Source organism: Eriocheir sinensis, chromosome 5 (genome assembly GCF_024679095.1).
Source record: "Eriocheir sinensis breed Jianghai 21 chromosome 5, ASM2467909v1, whole genome shotgun sequence".
Lineage (NCBI taxonomy): Eukaryota > Metazoa > Arthropoda > Malacostraca > Decapoda > Varunidae > Eriocheir > Eriocheir sinensis.
The window spans coordinates 6,959,649-6,985,199 of record NC_066513.1 but is presented as its reverse complement, the minus strand read 5'-3'; the positions used below and the strand labels follow the sequence as shown (position 1 = coordinate 6,985,199).

The window sequence follows — 25,551 nt, the reverse complement described above, 5'->3', positions numbered from 1 at the left end:
TTCAGATAAGGGATTCTCAACCTGTACTACTACTACTACTACTACTACTACTACTAAATAATAATAATAATAATATATTTGACAATAATAATAATGATAGAAATAATAATGATCATAATTATAATAATAATGGTGATAATACAGGTAACTCGATTTACACGAGTATTGTGTCCTTGAAAAGGTCGTGTAAATAAAAAACAATGTAAATCAAACAAGAGGTAGGTTTCTATCGAAAAATAAATACTCACTTCATTCAGTGGAGAGAGAGAGAGAGAGAGAGAGAGAGAGAGAGAGAGAGAGAGAGAGAGAGAGAGAGAATATCCATATCACCGAGATATCCACTCAGGCACTCAGTCTCAGCCTCACTCGTGTGAGGAAGAAATGAGGGACACCATGAGCGACTGGCTAGTATTCGTACCGGTACCCGGCAGTCAAGTACCGGTACCGTACCGTATAGCTGGTACCGTTAGTACCGGTAATGGTACCAGTACCTCCCCACCCCTATTGTTGAGTAGCATGGCAGCGTGGGTACTGTATCGTTGTTCAAGTGGTGCGCGGGAAGAACTGAGCTCAGCTGTGTGGCCGCGGCGCCGTGTGAGTCCAGTTGCGTGAGACATCTGGTGGCCACTCCATAAAATATCGCGTATAAATGAAACTACGTGTAAATTAAACATTTATTTGGATTATGGACCCCGCGTTATTTAAAAAATGCGTAAACCAAACTCGCATAAATCGAGAGTTACCTGTAATAGAATAATAATAATAATAATCAGTATACAGTACCCTCTCGAGTTTCGCGCTATCCGAGTTTCGTGATCCTCGAGTTTAGCGCTTAGTCCTAAATTCTTACCATTGCAACTTTCGTGCATTACTGCCATGAGTTTCGCGTTGCTTTGACATGTACGGGTCACGTCTACCTACCGTCGGCGTCATGCGTGCTGCCTTAAGAGGCGGTGTCCAACCATTGGGGCTATGGGCAACCACGGTTGCCCGTATGCCCGACCGGGAGCGAGTTGTTGGTTGTCCTTATGAATGGAAAACGGTTGTGAGTATGAGCATGGGTACGTGGGTACCGAACGGCTGCATGTAAACAAACAGACGACGGCAGTGGCTGAGGAGTGACGAGCAGTGGAAGATGGCCCACCAAGAGACTCGTAAAATGGACTGGCAGAGCTGCTTTGCTTACTACTTAATTAACAAGATAAGAGAACACCCCGTGCTGTGGAGCCACAGTCCAAAAATCTTTTTATCAAGTCTATGAAAATTGTAGATCTCCCGGTGTTGTTTTCCGTTTTTTCTTCTTCTTCTTTTGACCTGTAATGCATGGCAGCGACGGTGAAAAGTAATAGTGAGAAATTGCAAAAGGGCATAGAAAAGCAAAATCAGGGAAAGAAAAGGACAGAAAAACACCTAAGTTCAGGGTGAAGTGTATAAGTGCGCACTGTTAAGTAACTAAGGGCCGCTTTGACAGTCACTTTGTTTGTTTTGATTGTTACCAATGGCGGCGATTACCGCTTAGTATTTCACGTGAAACTGGCTGATGGGGTAGTGGTGGCTGCAGACGAAGCGAGAAATATTGAGAATGTGTGTAAGTGCGGTGCTAGGCTAACCCCGCAGCCGCCACTACCCGATCGGCCAGTTTCACGTGGAAATACTATAGCGGCGACCGCCGCCATTGGTAACGATCAAAACAAACAAAATGACTGTGAAAGCGGCCCTAAGTGCATGTTGTGAAGTATAAAAGTGTGGAGAAGGAGGACCCAAGAAGCAATACAAAGCGTTACAGGTCAAAAGAAGAAGGAGAAGGTCCACTACACTGGCCGGTGTTGCGAGAAATATCTCCCAGATGAAATTAGTCATTCTGCTGTCCACCACGCATGCGTGCTGTGGGAATACACAGCATTAAAAGTATTAATTTGCCTGGTTTTGTTCTAGTCTGTCCGCTTGTGATCTTTGTGAGCGGTGAGGGAAATATGGAAACAGAAAACAAGTTGAACCTCTCTGCGAGCTATTTTGCGCGGCGACAGCATGGTTTACGTTCTATAGGCATTGAAAAGTCAGTCATGATATTAGTGATTTCATAATTTTTAACAGAAAGAGTTAGTAGATTATTTCATAACACAGAAAACTACCAGAAAAATATAGGTTTGTCCAACTGTCCCACGGGTGACCGCGAGCGACCGCCCTTACTTTAGCAGACGACACCACGTGGATCACAAGCATGTATTCAGAACTGCCAGCCAATTGTAAGGCAGCCGGCTTCAACTGCGGCTTAAAAACAAACTGTTCTTACTTTCCATTTTCTGCCTATTAACAAGGTACAGGTAACTCTCGATTTACGCGAGTTTGGTTTACGCGTCTTTGAAATAACGCGGGGTCCAAAATCCAATTTTTTTTTTTATTTACACGTTTTTTCCACTTATACGCGATATTTTATGGAGTGGCCACCAGATGTCTCACGCAACTGGACTCACATAGCGCCGCGGCCATATAGCAGAGCTCAGTTCTTCCCGCGCGCCACTTGAACAACAATACAGTACCCACGCTGCCACGCTACTCAACAATAGGGGTGGGCAGGTACCGGTACTAACGGTACTAGCTATATGGTACAGTACCGGTACCAGACTGCTCGGTACCGGTACCAATACTAGCTAGCCACTCATGGTGTCCCTCATTTCTTCCTCACACGAGTGAGGCTGAGACTGAGTGCCTGAGTGGATATCTCGGTGATATGGATATTCTCTCTCTCTCTCTCTCTCTCTCTCTCTCTCTCTCTCTCTCTCTCTCTCTCTCTCTCCACTGAATGAAGTGAATAAGCATATTATTCCCACCATCACTCGTAGGTTATGACAGAGAACTAGGCAGGACACAATTCACACGTTTCTGGTGACACACGCCATGCAGCTGTTTGTTGTATGGGTGTGGTTGTGTGGTTTGTAAACAATGCAAATGGCGGCCGGGCTGGTATTGCGCGAAATATCTCCTCGTACAAGACTCATGATGTACAGTTTCTGATATCATATTTACCCCATTATTCTCACTAATATTAATAATTAATAATGAACACATGGATATTTTTTTCCAATATGATTTTTTATGTAGCTTGTACTGCTCTTTAGTCATACAATCAAGCCACCTGTGACATCAAGATCAAGATAATACAAATGGCGCCCGACGGAAAAACGGGATAACAACAAGGCATGGGCAATCCTCCATCGATTTCAATTTTGTATAGTAGTTATTAGATCACCCTGTATTCTATGGTAACATATTATGAGCCAGCTACGGACTATGAAGGATTATATACAATGATAAAGGAAAGTTTGCCGTTGTTATTGGATAAGACAAAAAAGACCCTTAAAAACACCCCAAAGAAGAAAACAATCATTAAAAATTTGTACATTCGGCGTACAAGGCGCAGGGCTAAACTTTCAGGCATTTTTTATGTGAAAAAGGTGCGCGCTATACGCTGAAAAATACGGTTTTTATTTTTCGACAGAAACCTACCTCTTGTTTGATTTACATTGTTTTTTATTTACGCGACCTCTCCAAGAACGCAATACTCGCGTAAATCGAGAGTTACCTGTACGTATTTTGAGATAACAAGGGAGTAAAATCGAAAAAACTGTAATAACAAGGGAGTAGGGTAGGTTCTGGACGAACCGTACAGTTTTTTTTTTTTTTTTTTTATCCATAAATTTTTTTTTTTGTGAATTAACCTAAATTTGAAGTGATCACTTTATTATTACAATCATTGCGCCATATTCTCTCGTAAGCACAGTTTTTTCACCACAATATAAGTTGGTGAAATGAAGCTTTAAAAATAATATCTCGATGTGTACGGATCGTCCACAGGTATGGATGATCCATACACGTATATGAGGCCTCAAACAAAAAAATTGTAAAAAATAGACAATTAAATAAATTTGTAATTTGCCACCAGATTCCGTTAAAATAGACCCCAATGTTGATTTTAAATGATTTGCAACATAAAAAGATAAATATGTTGAAATAAAGAATGCGATTTAATTTGAATCTTCCTTTATTACACAAAAAGTTGAGAAAAAATATGGTTACATTATCTTCTTTGCCTTAAAAAGCTTACAAGGCTTAAAACAAACAAAAATGCCTACTTGATATTATATGAAAGAAGAGAGTAGGGAAACCTGATGAAACGCTGGAGCCAATTTTCGTTTGCCAGTTGTGTGGCATGCCAGTTTGCAGGGATATTGGAGCACTTGCAAGCCACAGCATACTCATATGCAAGTCGGCGAAATTCCTTGCGAGTCATCCCATAGAACAGTCTTGCCACATGTATGGCATATTTGCACAGCATTTCCTCCTGATTCTTGTTGAAAATCTTGTTAAAATTTTCTTGGGGAATTACAAAGGTGTGCCCATCAGATTTGGCTTTGCTCCTTGTGAAGGCATCCTGCAGAGTCATAACCTTGACACCAAACTCCCGAGCTGCCCTCCGTATGCTGGTGTTGTGCTCAATCCTGTAGTTGAATGCCAGTTCGAGGTTGGTCCGGTCTGTCTCCCGGAGGTTCTTGGGAATGAACTTGCGTGGCATCCTGGCTCAATCTGAAATAAATAATATAAATAAAGGTCACAAGGCATATATCTATACTATACATTATTATATTCAAGTGTGTCCTTCACCATTCTTGAACTGGACACAACAACAAAACAATTACAATGAAAACAATATTTAGATAAGCAACAGAATCTTTAAATTTCATATGAGATACCTTATGCTATCCTAGACTATATTGCTGTAGCCTATCTGTCAATTTTCAAATAAAGTTCAACACACAAACAGCATAAATATCTTTGTTTACATGTGGAGACTCCGTACACTTAAAAGCCAAGCTGTACGAAACATCCACAGGCAGCCATTAAAATGAAAACAAACTTTACCGACACACGTGGTGGACTACATCACTAAAACCTCGTCATATCATCACATATAGTCATATTTAGGTGTACAATACCTAACCTTCACACTCCTAGCATATTCATAAGCACCACAAACCATAATTTAAAGGCAAAATATTACATCAGGAATGCGAAAAACCGAAAAACTCACCTCATTCATGCGCTGTTGGTTGCCGCGCTCAAATGGAGGGACGGAGCTGTGTGACTCCGTTTTCTCTTTCACTCTTGAGAGCTTTTGTACGGTACATCCACATGTACGGTTCGTCCAGAACCTACCCTAAAGTCGGGAAAAAGTCATTATTTTCCACGGGTCGGAACCAATAAGTGCTTTTAAATGGATTTCAATACCTCAAGTTTTGCGATCCTCAAGTTTAGCGCCATACCTTCGATATGATGCAACCGCGAAACTCGAGAGGGTACTGTAATAAAAAAAAATATCAATATAAGCCCTATAATGTAGTGGATATGCCTGATATGAGGAGCTAAAGTCCTGACTGCTCATGCATGCAAACACATGCCGATCACTTGGAGTTGGTGTTGAGCAAGAAATATTTCATCACCTCACTGTTATTGTTGTTCAGGTAATTGTCTGCACTTGTAATTATGGGATAGACCACTGACTAAACTAAAGTCCGTATATACTATGGAAAGTGACAGAGATCGAACGAGTACGTGTGGTCGCGACATACTAGAGTGGGCGTGAACTGCCTGAGACACTGAGAGGCACCAGAGGGGCAACTTTGCTGACACCACAGGATTAGTGTTGCCTACTACAGGATGAAGATGCCTATATCCCAAACTAGCATTACCCACAGTTATGATACATTTCCTACTTTGGGTTTCAGAGGCTATAATTTTTCAGGAATAACTTTTTAACATTGAGAGAGAGAGAGAGAGAGAGAGAGAGAGAGAGATCCTTCTCAGATCCAGTACTGCTCCTTTAAAATTAACTCTGGGTCAAAGGGATTAAGAAATTTTCTGTTAAAGTTTGTCTCAGAAGCTATAAAAAGATAAGAAAGCAAAGCTACATAATGGTAGTTTGAATATATGTAGTGGTCACCCTTCTTAGGCACAGGCTCTATGTAGGCATACTTCCAGGAGAAAGGAAAGATAGATGTTTAAAGGCAAAGATTAAAATGTTTGATTAGGCAGTGTGTCGACACAGAAACACAGTTTTCGAGAATAATAGGAGACACTTCATTGTGTCCATAAGACTTCTAAGGATTCAGGGCAGAGAGGGCATAGAAAATATCATTGCTGTGAATTTTGATAACAGGCATATGGAAGTCAGATGGAGATGATTAGAAATATGCCATGATTAATTCCAGAGTGGATTTACAAAGAGTGAATAGTTCAGCTTCAGAGATAAATGTGACAGCTGCAGGGTCATCCAAATTAAGGAAAAGTGGAAAAGATCCTCAAATCTCTCCCTGCAATAGCACTCTAACTTTGCACACATAATCTTCCCCATAACATTCCTCATACTCAATGTACATTCATCAGCTAAAATTTTTAAGCTTCGAAAGTGTGACTCTGTTCATCCAAAGTTTAGTAAAACTAGACCGTGTAAGTTGAAGATAATGTGTTGTTATTGTTCACTTCAATATTATATGCGTCATTCCTATCGAAGTGATTTTTTTCTTCATAACAATGTCACCTGGATCCTGCTAAGTATGGGTATTGAAGTTCTTGTTATTTTTTTTTTTTTCCAGTTAAACTACTTAAGCGAGTTTTGGGGTGGGTTAGGGAGAGAGACTGATGGGACAAGTGAGAGTGAGGGCCATAGCCCCTCTACCCTCACACCTACCATCACAACTGCCCCTGTAACCCTTGTGCAGCCTTCCCTCCCAGACCCCACTCTACATCAGACAGATGCCAGTAGCACCAAGGAGCCTCCTGAAAAATCACCTGGAACTGTGACAATCAAGGATCCCAGAAAGGACTCTGGCATCCGTAGTCGCAGGTCAAGCATTCAGACCCAGGTAAGCTGCAACTCCCAATTGCACAAACCTTGAAATATCAAACTAATTATACTTCTTATCCATAACATGCTCTCTCCCCTGTTACATCCCTTGTGACATTGAAGAGAAGTACTGTCAGGGGGGGCTGTGATGTCTCGCACCCATTCTATACCAAGTATCCATTACCTTGCTTTAACCATGAGGTATGTGCCCCCACCCGTAGCCTCCACTCAGGGTTTATTATTATTATTATTATTATTATTATTATTATTATTATTACTAGTAGTAGTAGTAGTAGTAGTACTATTATTCTTAGATTATTCTTATTCTTATTGTTATTATTAGTGTTATTATTATAAATATTGTTGTTACACTCAACCCTTGATTTGCTGAACTAATAGCAGGAATGCCTGTCTGGGTACCACAAAAGTCTTGGGAGTTGGGAATCACTTCAGTACAGGGGCCACAGCCGATTCCATGGGACAAGGGAATAGATACAAGAAAGGTAATCTAGATAGACTGGCTTAATTTTCAGGTTCTTCCTCTGTGACAGAATAAGAAAATAATTTAGTACTAAGTGATGGTGCAATAGAAACACACTGTAAACAATTTTTTTCAACTCTTAACCTGGTAAGTCAACAACTGACCGTATCCTAGCACTTCACATACTGGTGGAGTGCCGACGTGAGTTTCGACAGCCTATGTCAATCTCAAGAAGGCATTTGACTCAGTGCATCGCGAGGCACTCTGGGATCTTCTGCAACTCCGTGGGAGTTCTGCGAGGACTATTGGTTTGCTGACTGGCCTGTAATCTGGAACAGAGTGCTGTGAAGTGTGGGGGGGCTTGTCCAGCTTCTTTCCCGTGAATACGGGAGTGAGGCCGGGCTGTGTCCTTGCCCCATCACTTTTCAACACTTGTATGGACTTGTATGGAGAGTAGAGTTGCCAGATTGCGCCATTGTTTATTTCCCTTCCTTCGGGAAGTGAGTAACAGCAAGTTCATTATTTGGTAGGAAATGGATGTTAGCGAAGTCGGGAACATGAAATGAATGAAAAAAAAACTTTTCTCTTACTACCGAGTCAAGTCACCGCTCCCACGTGCTCCACCCCCCAAGGGGGGGAGGGAGGGAGGAAGGAGGTCGCATATGAGGTGGTTCGCATATCCCAAGTTCGCATATCAGGCGACCCCCCTGTATTTGGAAAAAAAAAAAAAGTGCCACCCCAAAATTATTTTCTAGATCCGCCACTGATTATTCCGTTATACACAGTGCCTTCCTGATCACCACATTTATACACATAGCACTTATACTACACTCATTAACACATTTGAGGACACAAACAACAAACTCACATCAGTCATAAACAAGCACTCATACACAACAATCGTTTTTGCACACCGTGGTTCAGTGTTTCAATCGGCACACCAACAACAAAACAAAGATACACAAACAGCACACCATCCTCCTTTTGCTGCTTCTATGTGGAGACACGGGTGCTATGGTCAACCCTGGCCCTTATTGCCTCAGGTACCCTTGCCAACTTTGTAGCAAGGCAGTGAAGTGGGGCCAGAGGGCCATCCAGTGTGATTCGTGATTTAGGTGGAGTAGGTAGGAAGACACCTACCGAACAGGCCTGAGCTACTCCCAGTGAGGCTATATGGGAAGCGAGGAGGGTGCTGAAGCCCTCCAAAGACCCTTCCCATGTCCTCACTAACCGTTTCCCTTTTGTCTCATCAACACCGGAGAGTAGTTCAGCATGCTCTCTAAAGACAAATCCTCTCTCTTTCCACACCAGACTACATTCACACAACATACACACTTTTTCCCTAAATTCAAAATTCAAAATGGCGCACAATAACACTGCCTCGGAGTCCCCGCCTGGGGGGGGGGGACCATAAATTCCCTCAGGGACTCCCTTTCTGGCTGCCGACTTGAGAGGTGTCTTGATAACTCCTTGAACCTCCTCCTTATCAATTTCTGCAACATTCGCAGTCTTAGTTCTAATTTCCATTCTGTGGAACACCATCTCTCCTCTTCTAAACCTCACCTTCTCTTCCTCACTGAAACACAGGTTTCTGAGGCTACTGACAGCAATCTCTACTCTGTTTCCTCCTACTGTCTCTATCCTAAATTTCAATCCAAAGCTGGATGTTGCGTCTACGTGCGCAACGACATCACTTGCTCTCGTGCCCACGACCTTGACTCTTATGAATTTTCCACCATCTGGCTAAGACTTCATTGTCATTCTATTACTAAATACATCTGTGCTGTTTATCTCTCACCTAACTCTACTAACTATGTTAAATTCTTTGACTATTTGAACTCTAAAGTGGAGCACATCCTGACTCACTCTCCCTTCGCTGAAATCTCCATCTTGGGAGATTTCAATGTTCACCGCCATCTTTGGCTTTCATCCTCTTTCACTGACCAGCCTGGTGAACAAGCCTACAACTTTGCTCTCCTCAACGATCTAGAGCAGTTGGTCCAGCACCCTACACGTATTCCCGACCGTCTTGGAGACAGGCCCAACATTCTAGACCTCTTCCTTACCTCTCATCCTTCTGCTTACTCCGTCAAACTGTTCTCTCCGTTGGGCTCCTCCGATCACAACCTTATTTCTGTATCCTGTCCTATCGCTCCTGTTCATCCTCTGGACCCACTGAAGAGGCGATGCTTCTGGCATTTTGCTTCAGCTCGGTGGGACGACCTGAGGAATGATTACTGCTTCCAGGATAGAGACCCCTCTGTGTGTGCCCAGCGCATTACAGAGGTGATTGTCTCTGGAATGGAGGCATACATTCCACGTTCTTTATCTACTCCTCATGCTAAAAAGCCTTGGTTTAATCATGCTTGTTCTCGTGCTGTTAACCCTTTCATTCCTAAGCGTTCGCAACGAGACTATCCCCTCAGGCATGCTCGGGCACCCCAGCGGGGGAAGAGGATCTCTTTTAACCGCTACATCTCAAAAACTATTCATCACAGTTACAAAACAAAAACACCATTGGAAAGAGGAGGCCAAGATCTATAAGTTTCGGTTATGTAAGCCTCCCCTGCGAATGTACAGGCACGTTCAGGGGATGTTTTTTGCTGTGAGTGCGACTGGTGCTCGCAGCGAGCTTTTAGCACCAACAGCAAGTGACGCCAGTGCTCGCTCTTTTAACCTCTGAATCTCAAAAACTATTCATCACAGCTAAAGAACAACAACAGCATTGGAAAGAGGAGGCCAAGATCTATACGATTCGGTAATGTAAGCCTCTCCTGCAAAAGTACAGGCACGTTCAGGGGGTGTTGCCTGTGAAGACGTACACTTATACGTGCGTGACGGTCAGCCATAAGGCAACTACTGTAGATCTCGTGATGATGGGGTGCTGGCAGGGCAGTATTGCCAACTGCAAAATTTACAACTACTTGGTCAAAATATCAGTCATGTGACAGGTGAAGCTATGCAAAAATGTCACTATATTGGTCAACAATTAACATCCACCAGTGGCTCGTCCGTACATTTTCCATGCTGGGCTGACATGATTTTCCACCAAATTTAGTGAAGAACCCACTCAATTGGCAATCCTGTGTTGTGAGAATTAGTGTTGGAACACTTTCATACATGGGAGATTTCAGTGCGGCTGGAGGTCGCAGCGAGCGTTTAGCGCCACCAGCAAATACGCCTAACGCCTGCTGCAAGCGTTTAGCAATGAAAGGGTTAAAGATAGAGAGGCAGCTCACAAAAGGTACCAGAGCCTTCACACTCCTGCTAACCATTATCTTTATATTTCAGCCTGGAATCGTGCCAAATCTATTCTCTGACTTACCAAAACCTCTTTCATCAATAGAAAATGTCAACACCTTGCTTTTTCTAATTCTTCCCGTGACTTCTGGCACCTAGCCAAAAATATCTCCACCAATTTCACTTCTTCCTCTTTCCCTCCTCTCCTTAACCCTGACGGGAGCACTGCCGTCTTATCTATCTCTAAGGCTGAACTCTTCGCTCAAACTTTCTGTAAGAACTCCACCCTGGATGATTCTGGGCATATTCCTTCTACTCATCCCCCCTCTGACTCCTTTATGCCTTTTATTAAGATTCTTTATAATGATGTTTTCTATGCCCTCTCTGGCCTCAACTCTTAGAAGGCTTATGGATCTGATGGAGTGCCTCCTATTGTCCTTAAAAACTGTGCTTCCGTGCTGACACCCTGCCTGGTCAAACTCTTTTGTCTCTGCCTATCAACATCTACCTTTCCTTCCTGCTGGAAGTATGCCTTCATACAGCCTGTGCCTAAGAAGGGTGACCATTCCAATCCTTTGCTGTCTATCTAAAGCTTTTGAATCAATCCTTAATTGGAAGATTCAGAAGCACCTTTCCACTTTTAACCTTCTATCTGATCGCCAGTTTGGGTTTCGCAAGGGACGTTCTACTGGCGATCTTTTTGCTCTCTTAACTGACTCTTGGTCATTCTCTCTTAGCCATTTCGGCGAAACTTTCTCAGTTGTGCTAGACATATCGAAAGCCTTCGATAGAGTCTGGCACAAGTCTTTGCTTTTTAAAGTGCCCTCTTTCAGATTCTATCCCTCTTTCTGTTCCTTTATCTCCAGTTTCCTTTCTGGCCGTTCTATCTCTGCGGTGGTAGACGGTCACTGTTCTTTCCCTAAACCTATCAACAGTGGTGTTCCACAGGGCTCTGTCCTATCACCCACTCTCTTCCTGTTATTCATCAATGATCTTTCCATAACAAACTGTCCTGTCCACTCATACGCCGACGACTCCACTCTGCATTATTCAACTTCTTTCAATAGAAGGCCATCTAAACAGGAAGTACACGACTCCAGATTGGAGGCTGCAGAATGCTTAACCTCAGACCTTACTGCCATTTTCGATTGGGGTAGAAGGAACCTTGTGTCCTTCAATGCCTCAATCTGGTGGAAGAAGTGAAGCGACAGACTTTAAAGTGGTTTAGCCACATGGAGCGAATGGAGGAGAGTAAGATGACCAGAGGGGTGTATGTGAGTGAGATAGAGGGAGGGAGTGCTAGAGGACGACCTCCAGTGAAATGGAGGGATAGGGTGCAAGAGTACGTTAGGGAGAGGGGGGAAAGATCTTTGAGAAACTTTGAGCAGGCAAGGAGGGAGTGTCTGGATAGAGAAAGTTGGAAGCTCTTCTGCCGTGGCCATCCCCTGGTGGGAGCTCCTAGGAGCAGGTGTCGATGAAATGATGATGATGAATGCCTCAAAACTCAATTTCTCCATCTATCAACTCGACACAATCTTCCAAACACCTATCCCCTATTCTTCGACAACACTCAGCTGTCACCTTCTTCAACACTAAATATCCTCGGTCTATCCTTAACTCAAAATCTCAACTGGAAACTTCACATCTCCTCTCTCGCTAAATCAGCTTCCTTGAGGTTGGGCGTTCTGTATCGTCTCCACCAGTTCTTCTCCCCCGCACAGTTGCTATCCACATCCAGGGGCCTTGTCCGCCCTCATATGGAGTATGCATGTCATGTGTGGGGGAGCTCCACTCACACAGCTCTCCTGGACAGAGTGGAGTCTGAGGCTCTTCGTCTCATCAGCTCTCCTCCTCCTACTGAAAGTCTTCTATCTCTTAAATTCCGTCACGATGTTGCCTCTTTTCTATCTTCTATCGATATTTCCACGCTGACTGCTCTTCTGAACTTGCTAACTGCATGCCTCCCCACCTCCCACGGTCCCGCTGCACATGACTTTCTACTCATGCTCATCCCTGTACTGTCCAAACCCCTTGTGCAAGAGTTAACCAGCATCTTCACTCTTTCATCCCTCACGCTGGTAAACTCTGGAACAATCTTCTTTCATCTGTATTACCTCCTGCCTACGACTTGAACTCTTTCAAGAGAAGGGTATCAGGACACCTCTCCTCCCGAAACTGACCTCTCTTTCGGCCACCTCTTCTGATTCTTTTTTAGGAGCAGCGAGTAGCGGGCTTTTTTTATTATTGTTTCCTTTTTTTGTGCCCCTGAGCTGCCTCCTTTGTTGTAAAAAAAAAATAATAATAATTTTTGCTGCCAACTAACTCATAACTTCACTGAACAAAGATAAGGACAAAGTGTTCTCTGTTTCTTTTATATGAATATTAACTTTATGTTCAGGAAGGTAATGTCACTTTTCATTTGTGAGTTCATGCTGCTTATGCTATTGAGTAAAAGAACAATTATTTTTGTAATGCATAAAGAACTTTTATGTTCAGAAAGGTAATTTCACTTGAGTTGTTTCATGAGAGCTCATTGGTGTTCATGCTATTGAGCCACAGATCATTTATTTTTGTAATGGAATAAGAACTTTTATGATCAGGAAGGTACAATCACTTTTCATTTGTGAGTAGTTTATAAGAATTCATTGTTCATGCTACTAAGCCTACGAGGAATTATTTTCTAATGGAACAAGTATATATATATATATATATATATATATATATATATATATATATATATATATATATATATATATATATTTTTTTTTTTATATATATATATTTTTTTTTTATATACCCCAAGGGAGGAAGGCGGTGAATGCCGCGCAACTACCCAGACGGCTGGTAGAGAGATGCCCAATTTTTTCAAGGAGGAGGCCCAACAACTGGGTGTTGGAAAGAGACCACCTTTCTACTCCCATGGCACCGGGTAGGTCTCGAACCCATACGCACCAGCACTCCGCCAACCCATTAGCAGCTGGGTGGTAAGCAGTGATGAAGGATTGCATGATGTTAAACTGAGCGCATATTTCGCTCAATACTGAGTTCCTAAACTCGGTGCCATTGTCACTCAAAAGAATTCGAGGAGACGAATGTGGACACAACACGTGAGTCACGAGGGCATGGGCCACGCGTGTGGCTGTCTTGTCCTTGAGAGGCACTAGAACTAGAAACCTAGAGGACTGGTCGACGCACACCAATAAGTAGCACGAACCATGTTGGCTCTGGGGGAGCTGTAATAAGTCTATATTAACAACATCCCATGGCTCCTCTGGTACTGGGTATTGCAACATAGGCGCTGGCCCTTTTACGGACCCCTTGTGCTTAGCACAAACGACGCAATGTGCGACATGTTTTTCTACATCAACCCGTAATGTGGGCCAGTAGAATTTTCATCTGGTGACAGATAGTGTCTTGTCTCTTCCTGGGTGACCCGCAATGGGTGTGTCATGGACCAGCTTAAGCGTCACGGGGATGTATTTGTCTGGGATGGCCAGTTGTTCTATAGGTACCGGTTTGGTTGGCCATGACCTACAAAGGAGGTTGTCCTCTGACAGGAAGAATTGTGAAAAGGGAACTGGCAATTCAGGAAGGTTTGTTTCGTCTCCCGACTCTAGGGCGTAAATTAACCTTCTCCACACCGGGTGGTCTCGCTGAGCAGTGTGCAGCTCAGGTGAAGTGAAGTTGTGGATGACCTCTGGGGTGGTAATTGCGCCTATCGGAATATTCCGAGATAAGGCATCTGCGACCACATTTGTTTTCCCGGTGATATATTTTATCTCCGGATTGTATGCTTGGATCGTTAAGAACCATCTTGCCAGACGACCGTGTAGGTTTTTCCCCTTGAAAAGATCAGTTATGGCCGCGTGGTCCGTATACACCACAATTTTGTACCCCATCACTATGTCTCAAAAATGCTTCAGAGCCCACACAATGGCAAGAGCCTCTAGGTGGGTAACAGAATAGTTCTTTTCCGGAGCTGTTAGTACTCGACTGGCGAACGCTATTACATGCTTTTTGCCAGACTTATCTGTTTGCATAAGAGCGGCTCCTAGTCCACTGGCCGAAGCGTCGGTACAAAGCTGAAAGGGGTCCTTGAAATCTGGAAAGACCAGGGCCGGAGCCTGTGTAAGCGCTTTCTTTAAATCCTCAAAGCTCGTTTGTTGAGCTGGAAGCCACTGAAATGGTACGTCTTTCTTTAATAGATGGGTTAGGGGACTCGCGCGTGCTGCGAAGTCCTTTATGAAAGGCCTGTAATAACCTGCGACTCCCAAGAAAGACCGTACCTTGTCTGTAGACGTTGGTTGAGGGAACTCGGCAATAGCCTTTATTTTGTTGTCCACTGTGTGGATGCTGAATTCGTCCACGACATGCCCCAAGAACTTGATCCGAGGCTTTAAGAATTCACATTTGGTGAGTTTGAGCTTTAATCCTACCTCTTGAAGTCTGTGTAGGACTGCTTTTAGTGTTTCCATGTGTGCATGCACTTCTTTACTTGCTATGATGATGTCGTCTAAATACACATAGACAGAGTTGCCCAGCAAGTCACCAAAAATACTGTCCATTGTCCTTTGGAGGGTCAAGGGAGCTCCTTTGAGCCCGAACGGCATCCTCGTCCACTCATAGTGGCCATGAGGCGTGCTGAAATCCGTTATTTCACGTGACTCAGGGGCCATGGGCAGTTGCCAGTAGCCACTGACCAGATCTAGACTCATAAAGACTTTATTTCCTCTACCGAGACACATCAGAAGATCTCTAAGAACGGGAAGCGGAAAATGATCATCCACGGTCGCGTTGTTCACACGCCGGAAATCAATCACAGGACGATAAGAGCCATCTTTCTTTGGAACCAGAAACAAGGGTGAATTCCACGGTGAGTTCGATTCTTTGATGACACCTTGTTCTAACATTTCAGAGATAAGTTGCTGCACAACCTCCCTCTGACTGTGGGGGAGCTTGTACGCATTGATATATACAGGATTGGTATTGGGTTTTAACTTAATGTGGTGTTCAGCACACTGCGTAACTCCAAGCGGCTCGCCTGGTAGAGCAAGCGCCCCCCGATAATGTTCCAGAAGCTGGACTAAGGTTGGCTTAATTTCGGAATAGTGTGTAACTTTTAGGAATGCCTCTAAATTAGCTGTGTCTTGTTTGGGAGAAGCCTGACACGCCGAGGTTATGCCTGAGACTTGGGCTGAAGGGTATTCAGCTGGTTCTGGGGCTACATTTCTCCCATACACTTGACACTGGCATAATCTAACACCGTGTTTTAAGGATACAGGGGATCCAGACGTGTTTATTACCAATGCCTCTGCAATACCTTCCTCCTTGACTGTCACGAGAGTTACCTCCACCGTCACGCGGTGTATGTGAGGAGCTCCGTCGATACACACATCACTGCCCGTCGGAGGGGCGTTAGGCAAACGGATTTTAACAAGTTTTGCAGCACGATCCGGAACTATATGAGGACCTTCTACGACTGCCGTTACTGTCCGCCACAAGTCTGCAATGCTTTCGTGTGGTTTGACCGTAAGAGGTGACACTTGGGCGGTGGCAGTCCCTGAGTCTGTGGTGGGTTGGTCATTTTCCCCCCCTGAGGGCAGGATTACAGGTGACATAGGCGATGGATTTACCATCCCCTGTATGCGTCGGCCTTGATACACGATCGCGTTGCTTTCAGGGTTTATGGTTATGTGCAGGTCTTTCATGGCGTTTAATCCTAAGATCCCATCCACAGGTAAGGCAAACCTGCTAGAGACATAAAAGAAATCTCGAAAGGGACATACCTTTTCATGTAAGCTGACTGTTAGTGGTACTCGCCCAAGGATTCCCAAAGTGGTGCCCGTCACGCCTACCACATTCAGGTCGTTCTCTTGGAGCAGCCAATTTTCCCCACTCGCCTGTCGTGTCAGAGACCTGTAAGCGGAGTCGGAGATGACATTGACTGTGGCACCTGTGTCAACCACTAAGGTGAGTGAAATTTTGCCCACCTTGCAAGGGAGGGCAATTATGCTTGTCCGTCCCAAGGCGGCAATGACGGAGTCAAGTTGCTCCCAATTAGTATTTTCCATAAGGGACACTTGGATGTACGCCTCGGGGCTGTCACGAAGTCATGCCTTTTTATTCTGAGAAGAGGAGTGTGGTTTACTGTCCGCTGAGGACTTGTACTTCTGTTCCTCCTTGGCCTTTTGTATTGCAGAACAACTGTCTGAATCATGAAAACAATTCCCGTGGACATGGCAAAAGGCAGCCTTCCGCTGATGGTTTGGCCTAGGGTTCCTGTGTGATGAATGACGCCCGCCTCTGTAACCTCCTGACCTCCTATCTGAGCCCTGTCTTGAATGTGTTGATTCCCTAAGTTTCGCGAAACAAGAATGTTCAGAATGTCCTGATTGTCTGCAAAAACTACAGGTGAGAGATGCCTTACTTTGTGCTTGCAATGCTGCTGCCGTTGCGAGGAGTTGATGGTGAGGGTGTTCCTGAACCTTGACTTCTAACTCTGAGACGAAGTCAACCAACTTCCCGCTCGGTTTGAAGGCCAAAGGGAGGGCAGAACGGCGGTTCTTCTCTGAAATATGAAATAAGTAAAAAAACAACTCGAAAGCTGTCTTCACCTGGTGCTTTTGCATACAGCCCCCTGGAAGCCAGAGCGCGTCTTCTAGGCTCTTGACACAGTCAACCGCCAGCTGATTTGCCTCAATCATGGCGTCCCAAATCGGCTTTGTTGAGGAATTTTTTTGGAGGGACTCAACCGTGTGTGCCATCTGTCTAACAATGCTTGGTTTACTCCCACCCCCGAAGAATTTTATGAAATTCCCTTTAAAAACCTCATAGTTTACACCAGTGTCCCCTGAAGCGAACGCTGAGGACTGCATCAAATTCAGTGCCCGAGAGCCTGGAAGTAACCGTGACCGAATGAAAGCGATTTTATCATGATCTTCCGTAATGGAGGAATTTATGATGGCAGACTCACACAAATCCAGAAACTGTCTCGCCGAAAAGTCGGTCTTGCCTCCCGAGAATTGTCGAATACTGGCGTGAGTGGGAATGACCCGAATCGGGGGCGGGGGGAAGTGGGGTGGGGCCCCGGGAGGAGGGGGGGGAGGTGGATTGGCAGGCATTGTGATCAGCTGAGTGGGGGTTAAGTATTCAGACGAACCCGGAGGTGAAGGGGCGCTATCCCTTGGGAGGGAAGAGTACGTAGCCCCCGATCGCAAATTTACCACATATAAATCACCAGTGTTTGCACCTTGCTCCAATTCCTCCTCACTTGAAGGACGAGCCAACTGTTTAAAGGTGTCGCCGAGTTTAGCGAGAGTGTCTTTGTTCATACTATGGTGTAAATCACTTACAAAATAGGAGCATATGTTGATAGCTGGAAATATGAACCAATAAACGGAACGTGTATGAATTAATAGTTTGCGTCGAAACCCTAAAAAGGCAAGAAAGAATGGCTAGCAAAGTGCCTTTATAAACACTGTGGTATTTTAAGTGGGTATACCATTGAAGCTCACGTTTTCTCTCGAGCGATGAAAAGAAAATGGAGGTAGGGCACGCTGATGAAGATTAACTTTGATCAGGGAACTCACACTATACTCAATATACTCGCTAGCAAACAATAAGAAAGAATCAATATTGTATGTGAATGAATGTTACTTTCACAATTATGACTGATTAACAGTGTTAGGAACACAGAAATAAAAAAAATCGTGCCTCTGCACGGACAATAATGAAAATAAGCCAAGTCGGCATATTTGGACAAGACGGGAATATTCACAAATACCAAGATTAATCAGCTGACGTAGTGGAGAGGGCTACGGCTTGTGATGCCCTGGGGTACGTGCAGTCGTTGTAGGCGCGTCAGGGAACCTCGGCCGCGGCCACAGTGGCGGTGAGAGGTGAGGGATGGGCTGACATCGGAGGACTCGCAATGGAGGTTGAAAAACTGCTGACCCAGCAAATTGAGCGGCCGCGGATGGGAGCTGGTACACTGCCGCCAGACGTATGATGGCCGCGGCTTTCTTGTTATAGTAAGAGATGAGCCGCGGTGGCAGATAAGACGACTTGGGTGTGTAACCTCTTGAGAAGACGCCTTGCAGGAAACGGTAGTGGTAACAGCTTGCAGTCACCGGGAGATGTCCGCGGGTACCCTTGCTGACTGTTTGCCGGAAGAGGTTTGGGCCGATGCTCCCGGCAGCGGCGGTGTTGCCGCCAGCTGTGGAGCGAGGGGCATGTGGGGTGTCCCAAGGTCAGCGGGGCGTGCCTCCTCGTTGCTGGTGTGAATACTTCTGCCGTATCGTGGAGTGGCTTGCAGGGTTCGTAGCAGTGCTGGCTTGAAGCGGGGGAGCAGCTTGTAGATTGTGGCCCTCGCTTTCGGCTGTGTAGGCCTGTGGGTGTGCTCGGGGCTTGTAGGCTTGACGCCTGTAGAGTTGCTTGGAGCTGGTGTGCTCGAGGCTTGTAGGCTTGGACGCCTGTAGAGTTGCTTGGAGCTGGTGTGCTCGAGGCTTGTAGGCTGGACGCCTGTAGAGTTGCTTGTAGCTGGTGTGCTCGAGGCTTGTAGGCTGGACGCCTGTAGAGTTGCTTGTAGCCGGTGTGCTCGAGGCTTGTAGGCTGGACGCCTGTAGAGTTGCTTGTAGCCGGCGCCTTGTGAGTTGCTTGTAGCTGGCGCCTTGTGAGTTGCCGCGGACGGCTGGCGCGTTGCCGCGGATGGAAGGTGCGTTGCCGCGGACGGCAGGTGTGGTGCTGCGGACGGCATATGCGTTGACTCCTTCTTCCCTTGTATGCCTGTCCCTGGAGTTTGTTGGTGAGTTCTCGTGGCTTGGAGGAGAATGAGGTAGCGAAGGCACAGGCGCGGGGTGACCGCTGCCAACCAAATGTAACGGGCTTGTCGGGGGGCGTTTAAAGGGTGTTGATTAAGACTTCAGCTTCCTTAAGGCGAATTATATTCGTAGCCTTTATGTACAAGAAGCGTCGGAGCGAGAGCGACTGTCGTTGTGTGTCAGTCGGACTCTCGTGAAGGAGTCACGAGTTACAGGTTGGAAAATAATTGTTACAATTGGTCACGTATGTCAAGGTGACCTCCACGCACCATCGGAGTGCGAAGTATACAAAACTGAGACGGTAAACACTGACGGACGACATTCCTATAAGGTGGCGTGATCGATCTGTCGTGGGTTTTTTCCATTGGCAATTGTATGCCTAATTCATGGTGATATTAAATAATAATAATAAATTGATATCCTACTATAACATCTTCACTATTTCATCCCACATCCTGGTAAACTCTGGAACAATATTCCTTCATCTGTATTTCCTCCTGCCTACGACTTGAACTCTTTCAAGAGGAGGGTATCAGGACATCTCTCCTCCCGAAATTGACCTCTCTTTCGGCTACCTCTTTTGATTTTTTTTTTAGGAGCAGTGAGTAGCGAGCTTTTTTTTTTATTATAGTTTCCTTTTTTTGTGCCCTTGAGCTGTCTCCTTTGTTGTAAAAAAAAAAAAAAAAAAAAAAAAGATCCGAGCATGCTGGCTGGTACTACATCAGCTGTATCGGGTCTTTCACACCGACTTACACTGGATTGGTTGACAATAGCGCCTTGTGGATCTGCATTAGATGCGGCATTCCTAATTTCTCATCCTCATTCTCAGCTAATCCTATTCCACTATTCAACTCCTTTGACACACTTTATCAACATAACACAGGCAACCCTGATACTCAACACCCTCCCCTCATGAACCCCAAACACTCACCACCTCTCACCTCTCATAACCCGGCTCCATCCTTCACATCCAGTCCTATCAACCCACATGGACCGGTGCCTTCCCTCCGTAAACCAGACTCGACTCATCACTCACCTCTCACTCCCGTTACTAACAACCCTAGGCCGGCCTTATCACCCTCACCCAATCCTACCCTTCCACTTTCCCCAGTCCCTATTTTGCTCATCGCCTCCTGTTTCACCTCCCTCCTCTACTTCTTCACTCCCTCCTGTTTCTTTTTTCTTCATCATCGTCTTCACCTATCCCTTTACTTCCACATCCATGCCATCATAGCCACACTTCCCTCCGACTGTTAACAATTAATTTCCGTAGTATCAAAAACAAAATAGCCCAATTGCACCACCTAATCACCACACATAACCCCGATATATTAGTAGGGACAGACTTGGTTGACTCCTTAGGTTGACAGTAGTGAGCTTTTCCATCCCCCTTGTAGTATGACTGTTTTTCATAAGGACCGCCCGACAGACCTCGGCAAAGGTGGTGGTGTTATCATCGCCACCAAGCCGGGTCTTTGTGTTAAGCATAGGCCTGACCTTGACACAGACTGCAAAATCACCTGGGTCCAGTTACAAATCTTCAACTGTAATTTTCTTCTTGTTGCTTTTTACAGACTGCCTTCTACTAATACAGACTATTTATGCAACCTTCAAATTTCTCTTTCATGCCTTCAGGCAGACTAACACAACTGGATCACAGGTGATTTCAACCTCCCCGACATTGACTGGACTGCAATATCCCCATTTGACCCTCCCAATGCTGACGCCCCCAACCCCATTATTCCCCACACAAATAGACGCCAACTACACAACACATTCATTGACATCATAAATACATTTTCACTCTCACAAACAGTACTCCAGCCAACACGAACACATACTATAACACACCCCGCTGGCCACGGTGGCCCTTTGACCACAGCACACACACTTGACCTTTTTCTCACCAAAAACATTCTTAACATAACAAACACTCAGGTTGTTCCAGGACTTAGTGACCATGACATACTCATCGTTGATGCTGACCTCTGACCGATTAGACATAAACAGAGACCCAGACAGATATTCCTTTATTCAAGGGCTGACTTAGACATAATGAAACAAGACAACTGCTTTCAGCACTGACTCTTTTGCGACAGACCCACACACAAGACTTCCTTCCACCAACTGGAACAAACTGAAACACGCCATACACGACTATGAACAGACAAATACCACAAGAAACACTTGCAAGTATGTACACATTTCCCTGGTTTTCCAGGGATCTACGCAGACAACATCGCAAGAAACAGACTCTACAGACGCAGGCAGACATACAACACAACAGATAATTGGACCGCCTACGAAAACCACCAAAAAACATTTGCCAAAAACATAAAAGTAGCGGAACGCAAACACATAGCAACTTACCTCGCAGACAATGTAAGAAATAACAAAAGAAACTTTTTCAAATTCTTTAAGATGCGCAAACATGACACTAACACGATTACATCACTTAAAGACAACACTAATACATTAGTAACCAGCCCACAACACAAAGCACAAATATTCAACACACAGTTCCAATGGTTTACACACAAGAACACAACCTGACACCAAACATGCCACACAGCCCCTTCCCTCCCATAGCCCCCCTTGACATTATGACTAACGGAATAAAGAAGTTACTGGAAGGACTTGACACTTCTAAATCCCCTGGCCCCGACAACATTCCCGCCTTCATCCTTAAATCCTTTGCCCCCATCCTTCAGGCCATATTCACCCAATCCCTATCATCCATCTCATTACCCTCTGACTGGCTTTTGGCAAACATTAATCCTTTATTCAAGACAGGTGACTGGACTGACACAACCAATTATCGCCCCATCTCACTAACATCGATTCCATGTAAAATTTTTGAACACATAATACATAAACACATAATGAATCACCTTGACACAAACAACATCCTTACTGACTCATAACACAGCTATCGACCTAAACGCTCGTGTGAATTGCAACTCATTACTACATATCACGACATTACGAGGCTACTTGACCGACATGACATCAAACAAGTTGATACTATTGTTTTAGACTTTGCCAAAGCCTTCGACAAAGTCCCGCACAAAAGACTGACATTAAAATTGAAATACTACAGTATTTCAGGACCTATTCTTCACTGGATCACTGCATTTCTTACTAACAGGACTCAACTTGTTCTTCTTGACGGATCTTCATTTGACACTGTCCCTGTTTCTTCAGGTGTCCCACAGGGCACTGTTCTAGGCCCCCTTCTTTTCCTCCTGTACATTAACGATCTTCCACTGTCAACGCCTAACTCTTCCACTAGACTATTTGCCGACAGTAGTTTACTGTTTAGAGCAGTAAAGACTACTGACGACTGCAGACTACTACAAAACGACTTGGACGCCCTCGAGCGGTGGGAGCGCACCTGACAGATGCAATTCCACCCTGACCAGTGCAAACTGTTAAGATTCACTAGAGCTCACAATCCATCCATCACATTTACACTCTCCATAATTCAGAACTAGAATCAATGCACACATACAGGTAGTACCTTGGTATTCATCTCTCAACAAATTTGAAATTCAACACTCACATAGACCATATCAGTGCCACAGCCAACCAAACACTGGGGTTCCTGAGGAGGAATTTACGTAACTGCACACCTGACATTAAACACATAGCTTGTGACACACTTGTGAGACCAATACTTGAATACTGCTCCATGTTGTGGGATCCTCACACACACAAAAACATTGATAGGGTAGAACAAATCAACACCAAGGCGGCTAGGTTCATTACAAACAATTACACTCGAATGCCTGGCATTACAACACGGATCAAACAACAGATAAACATGGAACCTCTTCACATATGCAGACAAGCACACAGACTTACATACAAGATCACAAACATTCACATTCACATTGACCCACATACATACTTACACAACGCAAACAGTCAGCGTACTCGTAACACACACATCCATAAATACCAAACATATCACACTAACACTGACGCATACAAGCACTCATACTTTCCACACACCATACATGACTGGAACAGCCTCCCTCAACAGATTTTCGACTGCAGTACAATAGACTCATTCAGAAAATAAATACATACTCACTTGTCACCACAACACACCAACACTAACAATTACACTTAATTCACTTCCTTCCCCTGCACACTCGGCTCCCCCATCCCCCCAACAGCCAACACAAATATGTGTGTTATGCACCTGATAGGTGCCCTGCATATTATTAATCAAGATCAAGATCAAGATCTATGCAGAATCATGGGATATCGCTGGAATGACGTTGTGTCAAACTGGCGACTACTCTGTGAGACTGATTTGACATATTTTACCTGCATAGTCCGTCAACGCCAACTCCAACTATACGGGCACGTGGCATGTTACCCTGAAGCTGATGCTGCTCATTGGGTTGTCTCCGTAAGAGACAATCCTGAGTTGAGGAGGCCAAGGGGACGCCCACGGAGTTTGTGGCTTCAGCAAGTTGATAGATCCTGCCGGGGGGTACTCGGGTTAGAAAGGGGGCCAGCTTGGAGACTCGCCCGGGGGGGGGGGGGGGGCAAACAAGGGTAGTTTGCCCCCCATTTATTGGCACTTCCAAGCACACCAGGACGTACCACACACTCACAGAGCTGTTTATATAATACTGGGCTCATATATACACAGCATCACTTTGTTTACACAAGGAATTTCGATTTTTTGCACAAACAAGTGGGGCACGTATGCAGGAAACGCGTTTTTTTCTGTGAAATGGTATTAGCGCGGAACACTTTGTTTGCAGAGTTGGCTTGCCTGAAAAAAAATGAAAAAAAAGCTGTTTACGGGTTGTTTACATCTAAATTTAGTGGATTGTACATTTTTTATGAAAAAAAAACATCATTCCATTGCTTGTGACTGTAAGTGTATGGTAGCAATATACAGTACCCTCTCGAGTTTCGCGCTCGTTTGGTTCCAAAGGTTTAGCGCTAAACTCGAGGATCGCAAAACTCGAGGTACTGAAAACACTGCAAAAACGCTTATCGGCTCCGACCCGTGGATTTATTTATTTATTTATTTATTTTATTTATTTATTTATTTTTTTTTTTTACATGTCAGCTATGGCGCTGGTAGACTGGCTATCTGGGCCTGATGGTCGGCCCCGAGCCCGCCATGGTGCAGGCAACTGTTTATAGTGGCGCCATTTTAATTGGCTCGTGCTGCCCGCCCCGGAGCTCAATTTTTTTCCTCCTGTACTCTCTTGTTATCTCAAAAACGTACCTTGGAAAAAGGAAGAAAACAGGAAAAGAGAACAGGTCGTTTTAAAGCCACACATGAAGTTCTACGATTGGCTGAGCTCTGAAAACACGCTTGTGATTCGCTGGGAGTCCGATGACGTCATCGCCGGCGCTAACCCGGTCAGCGGCCTCGCTGCCTTAAGGCAGTATCACACTGGTCGTTTTCTTCTAACCGTTGGGGCTACTGGCAACGCCCGTGCGTCCATCCGGGAGCGAGTTGTCGGTTCACCGTAACCTGGTGTCACACTGGGCCCTTTTTTTCCCACCGCGTTGGCGGCAGCTTGGACAACCGGCAAATCCAAATTTTCCGGGTGTGTGTCACACACGGCCAAGGTCGGTTGCCCGTATCCACATCCACAATGTAAACAAAACACTTGCCCTGTATCAACATGGCGTCGTCTGCTAAAGTAAGGGCTCTTGCAGCTTGTGCTGTCATTACCCAAGTTATGGACTTGTTGCTGCAGTTAAATGGAAGGAAGAAGCTGTTGTGGGTGTGGCGTGTCTGTGGTTCCTCCGTGTCAGTACTCATTATCACCACTGCGCGTGAGATGCCAACCCACCCATCTAGACTCTGATCGAGTAACAAGAAACACACACACACACACACACACACACACACACACACACACACACACACACACCAGACTCATCATGAACCATGGCAGATGTTTCTCACAGACAAAAATGGCTTCGCCATTTTCTAGAGTGTTTTAGAACTTATTTGGTGAGTGGTTCATACAAACTAAACATACCCAATGGCAAGAAGAGAGCAGTGTTAAGGACGACTGCTCTCTGGTCCTTGACTTCCATTCTCACTCTTACCTACCCCCTGGGCC

The 25,551-nt window shown here is 44.9% G+C and overlaps 1 protein-coding gene across 10 annotated transcripts in view; it reads left to right on the top strand.

Annotated features, from left to right (window-relative positions):
- Positions 1-25,551, top strand: part of LOC126983793 (adenylate cyclase type 9-like) — a 418,782-nt gene that overhangs the window by 347,032 nt on the left and 46,199 nt on the right. For 7 of the 10 annotated variants that reach the window (XM_050836968.1, XM_050836942.1, XM_050836931.1 and 4 more), the window contains one exon: positions 6,651-6,920. The exons of the other annotated variants lie outside the window; for them this stretch is intronic. In XM_050836968.1, coding sequence (XP_050692925.1) covers positions 6,651-6,920 — 270 coding nt within the window. The remainder of the gene's footprint in view (positions 1-6,650; positions 6,921-25,551) is intronic. 10 annotated transcript variants of the gene reach the window in all.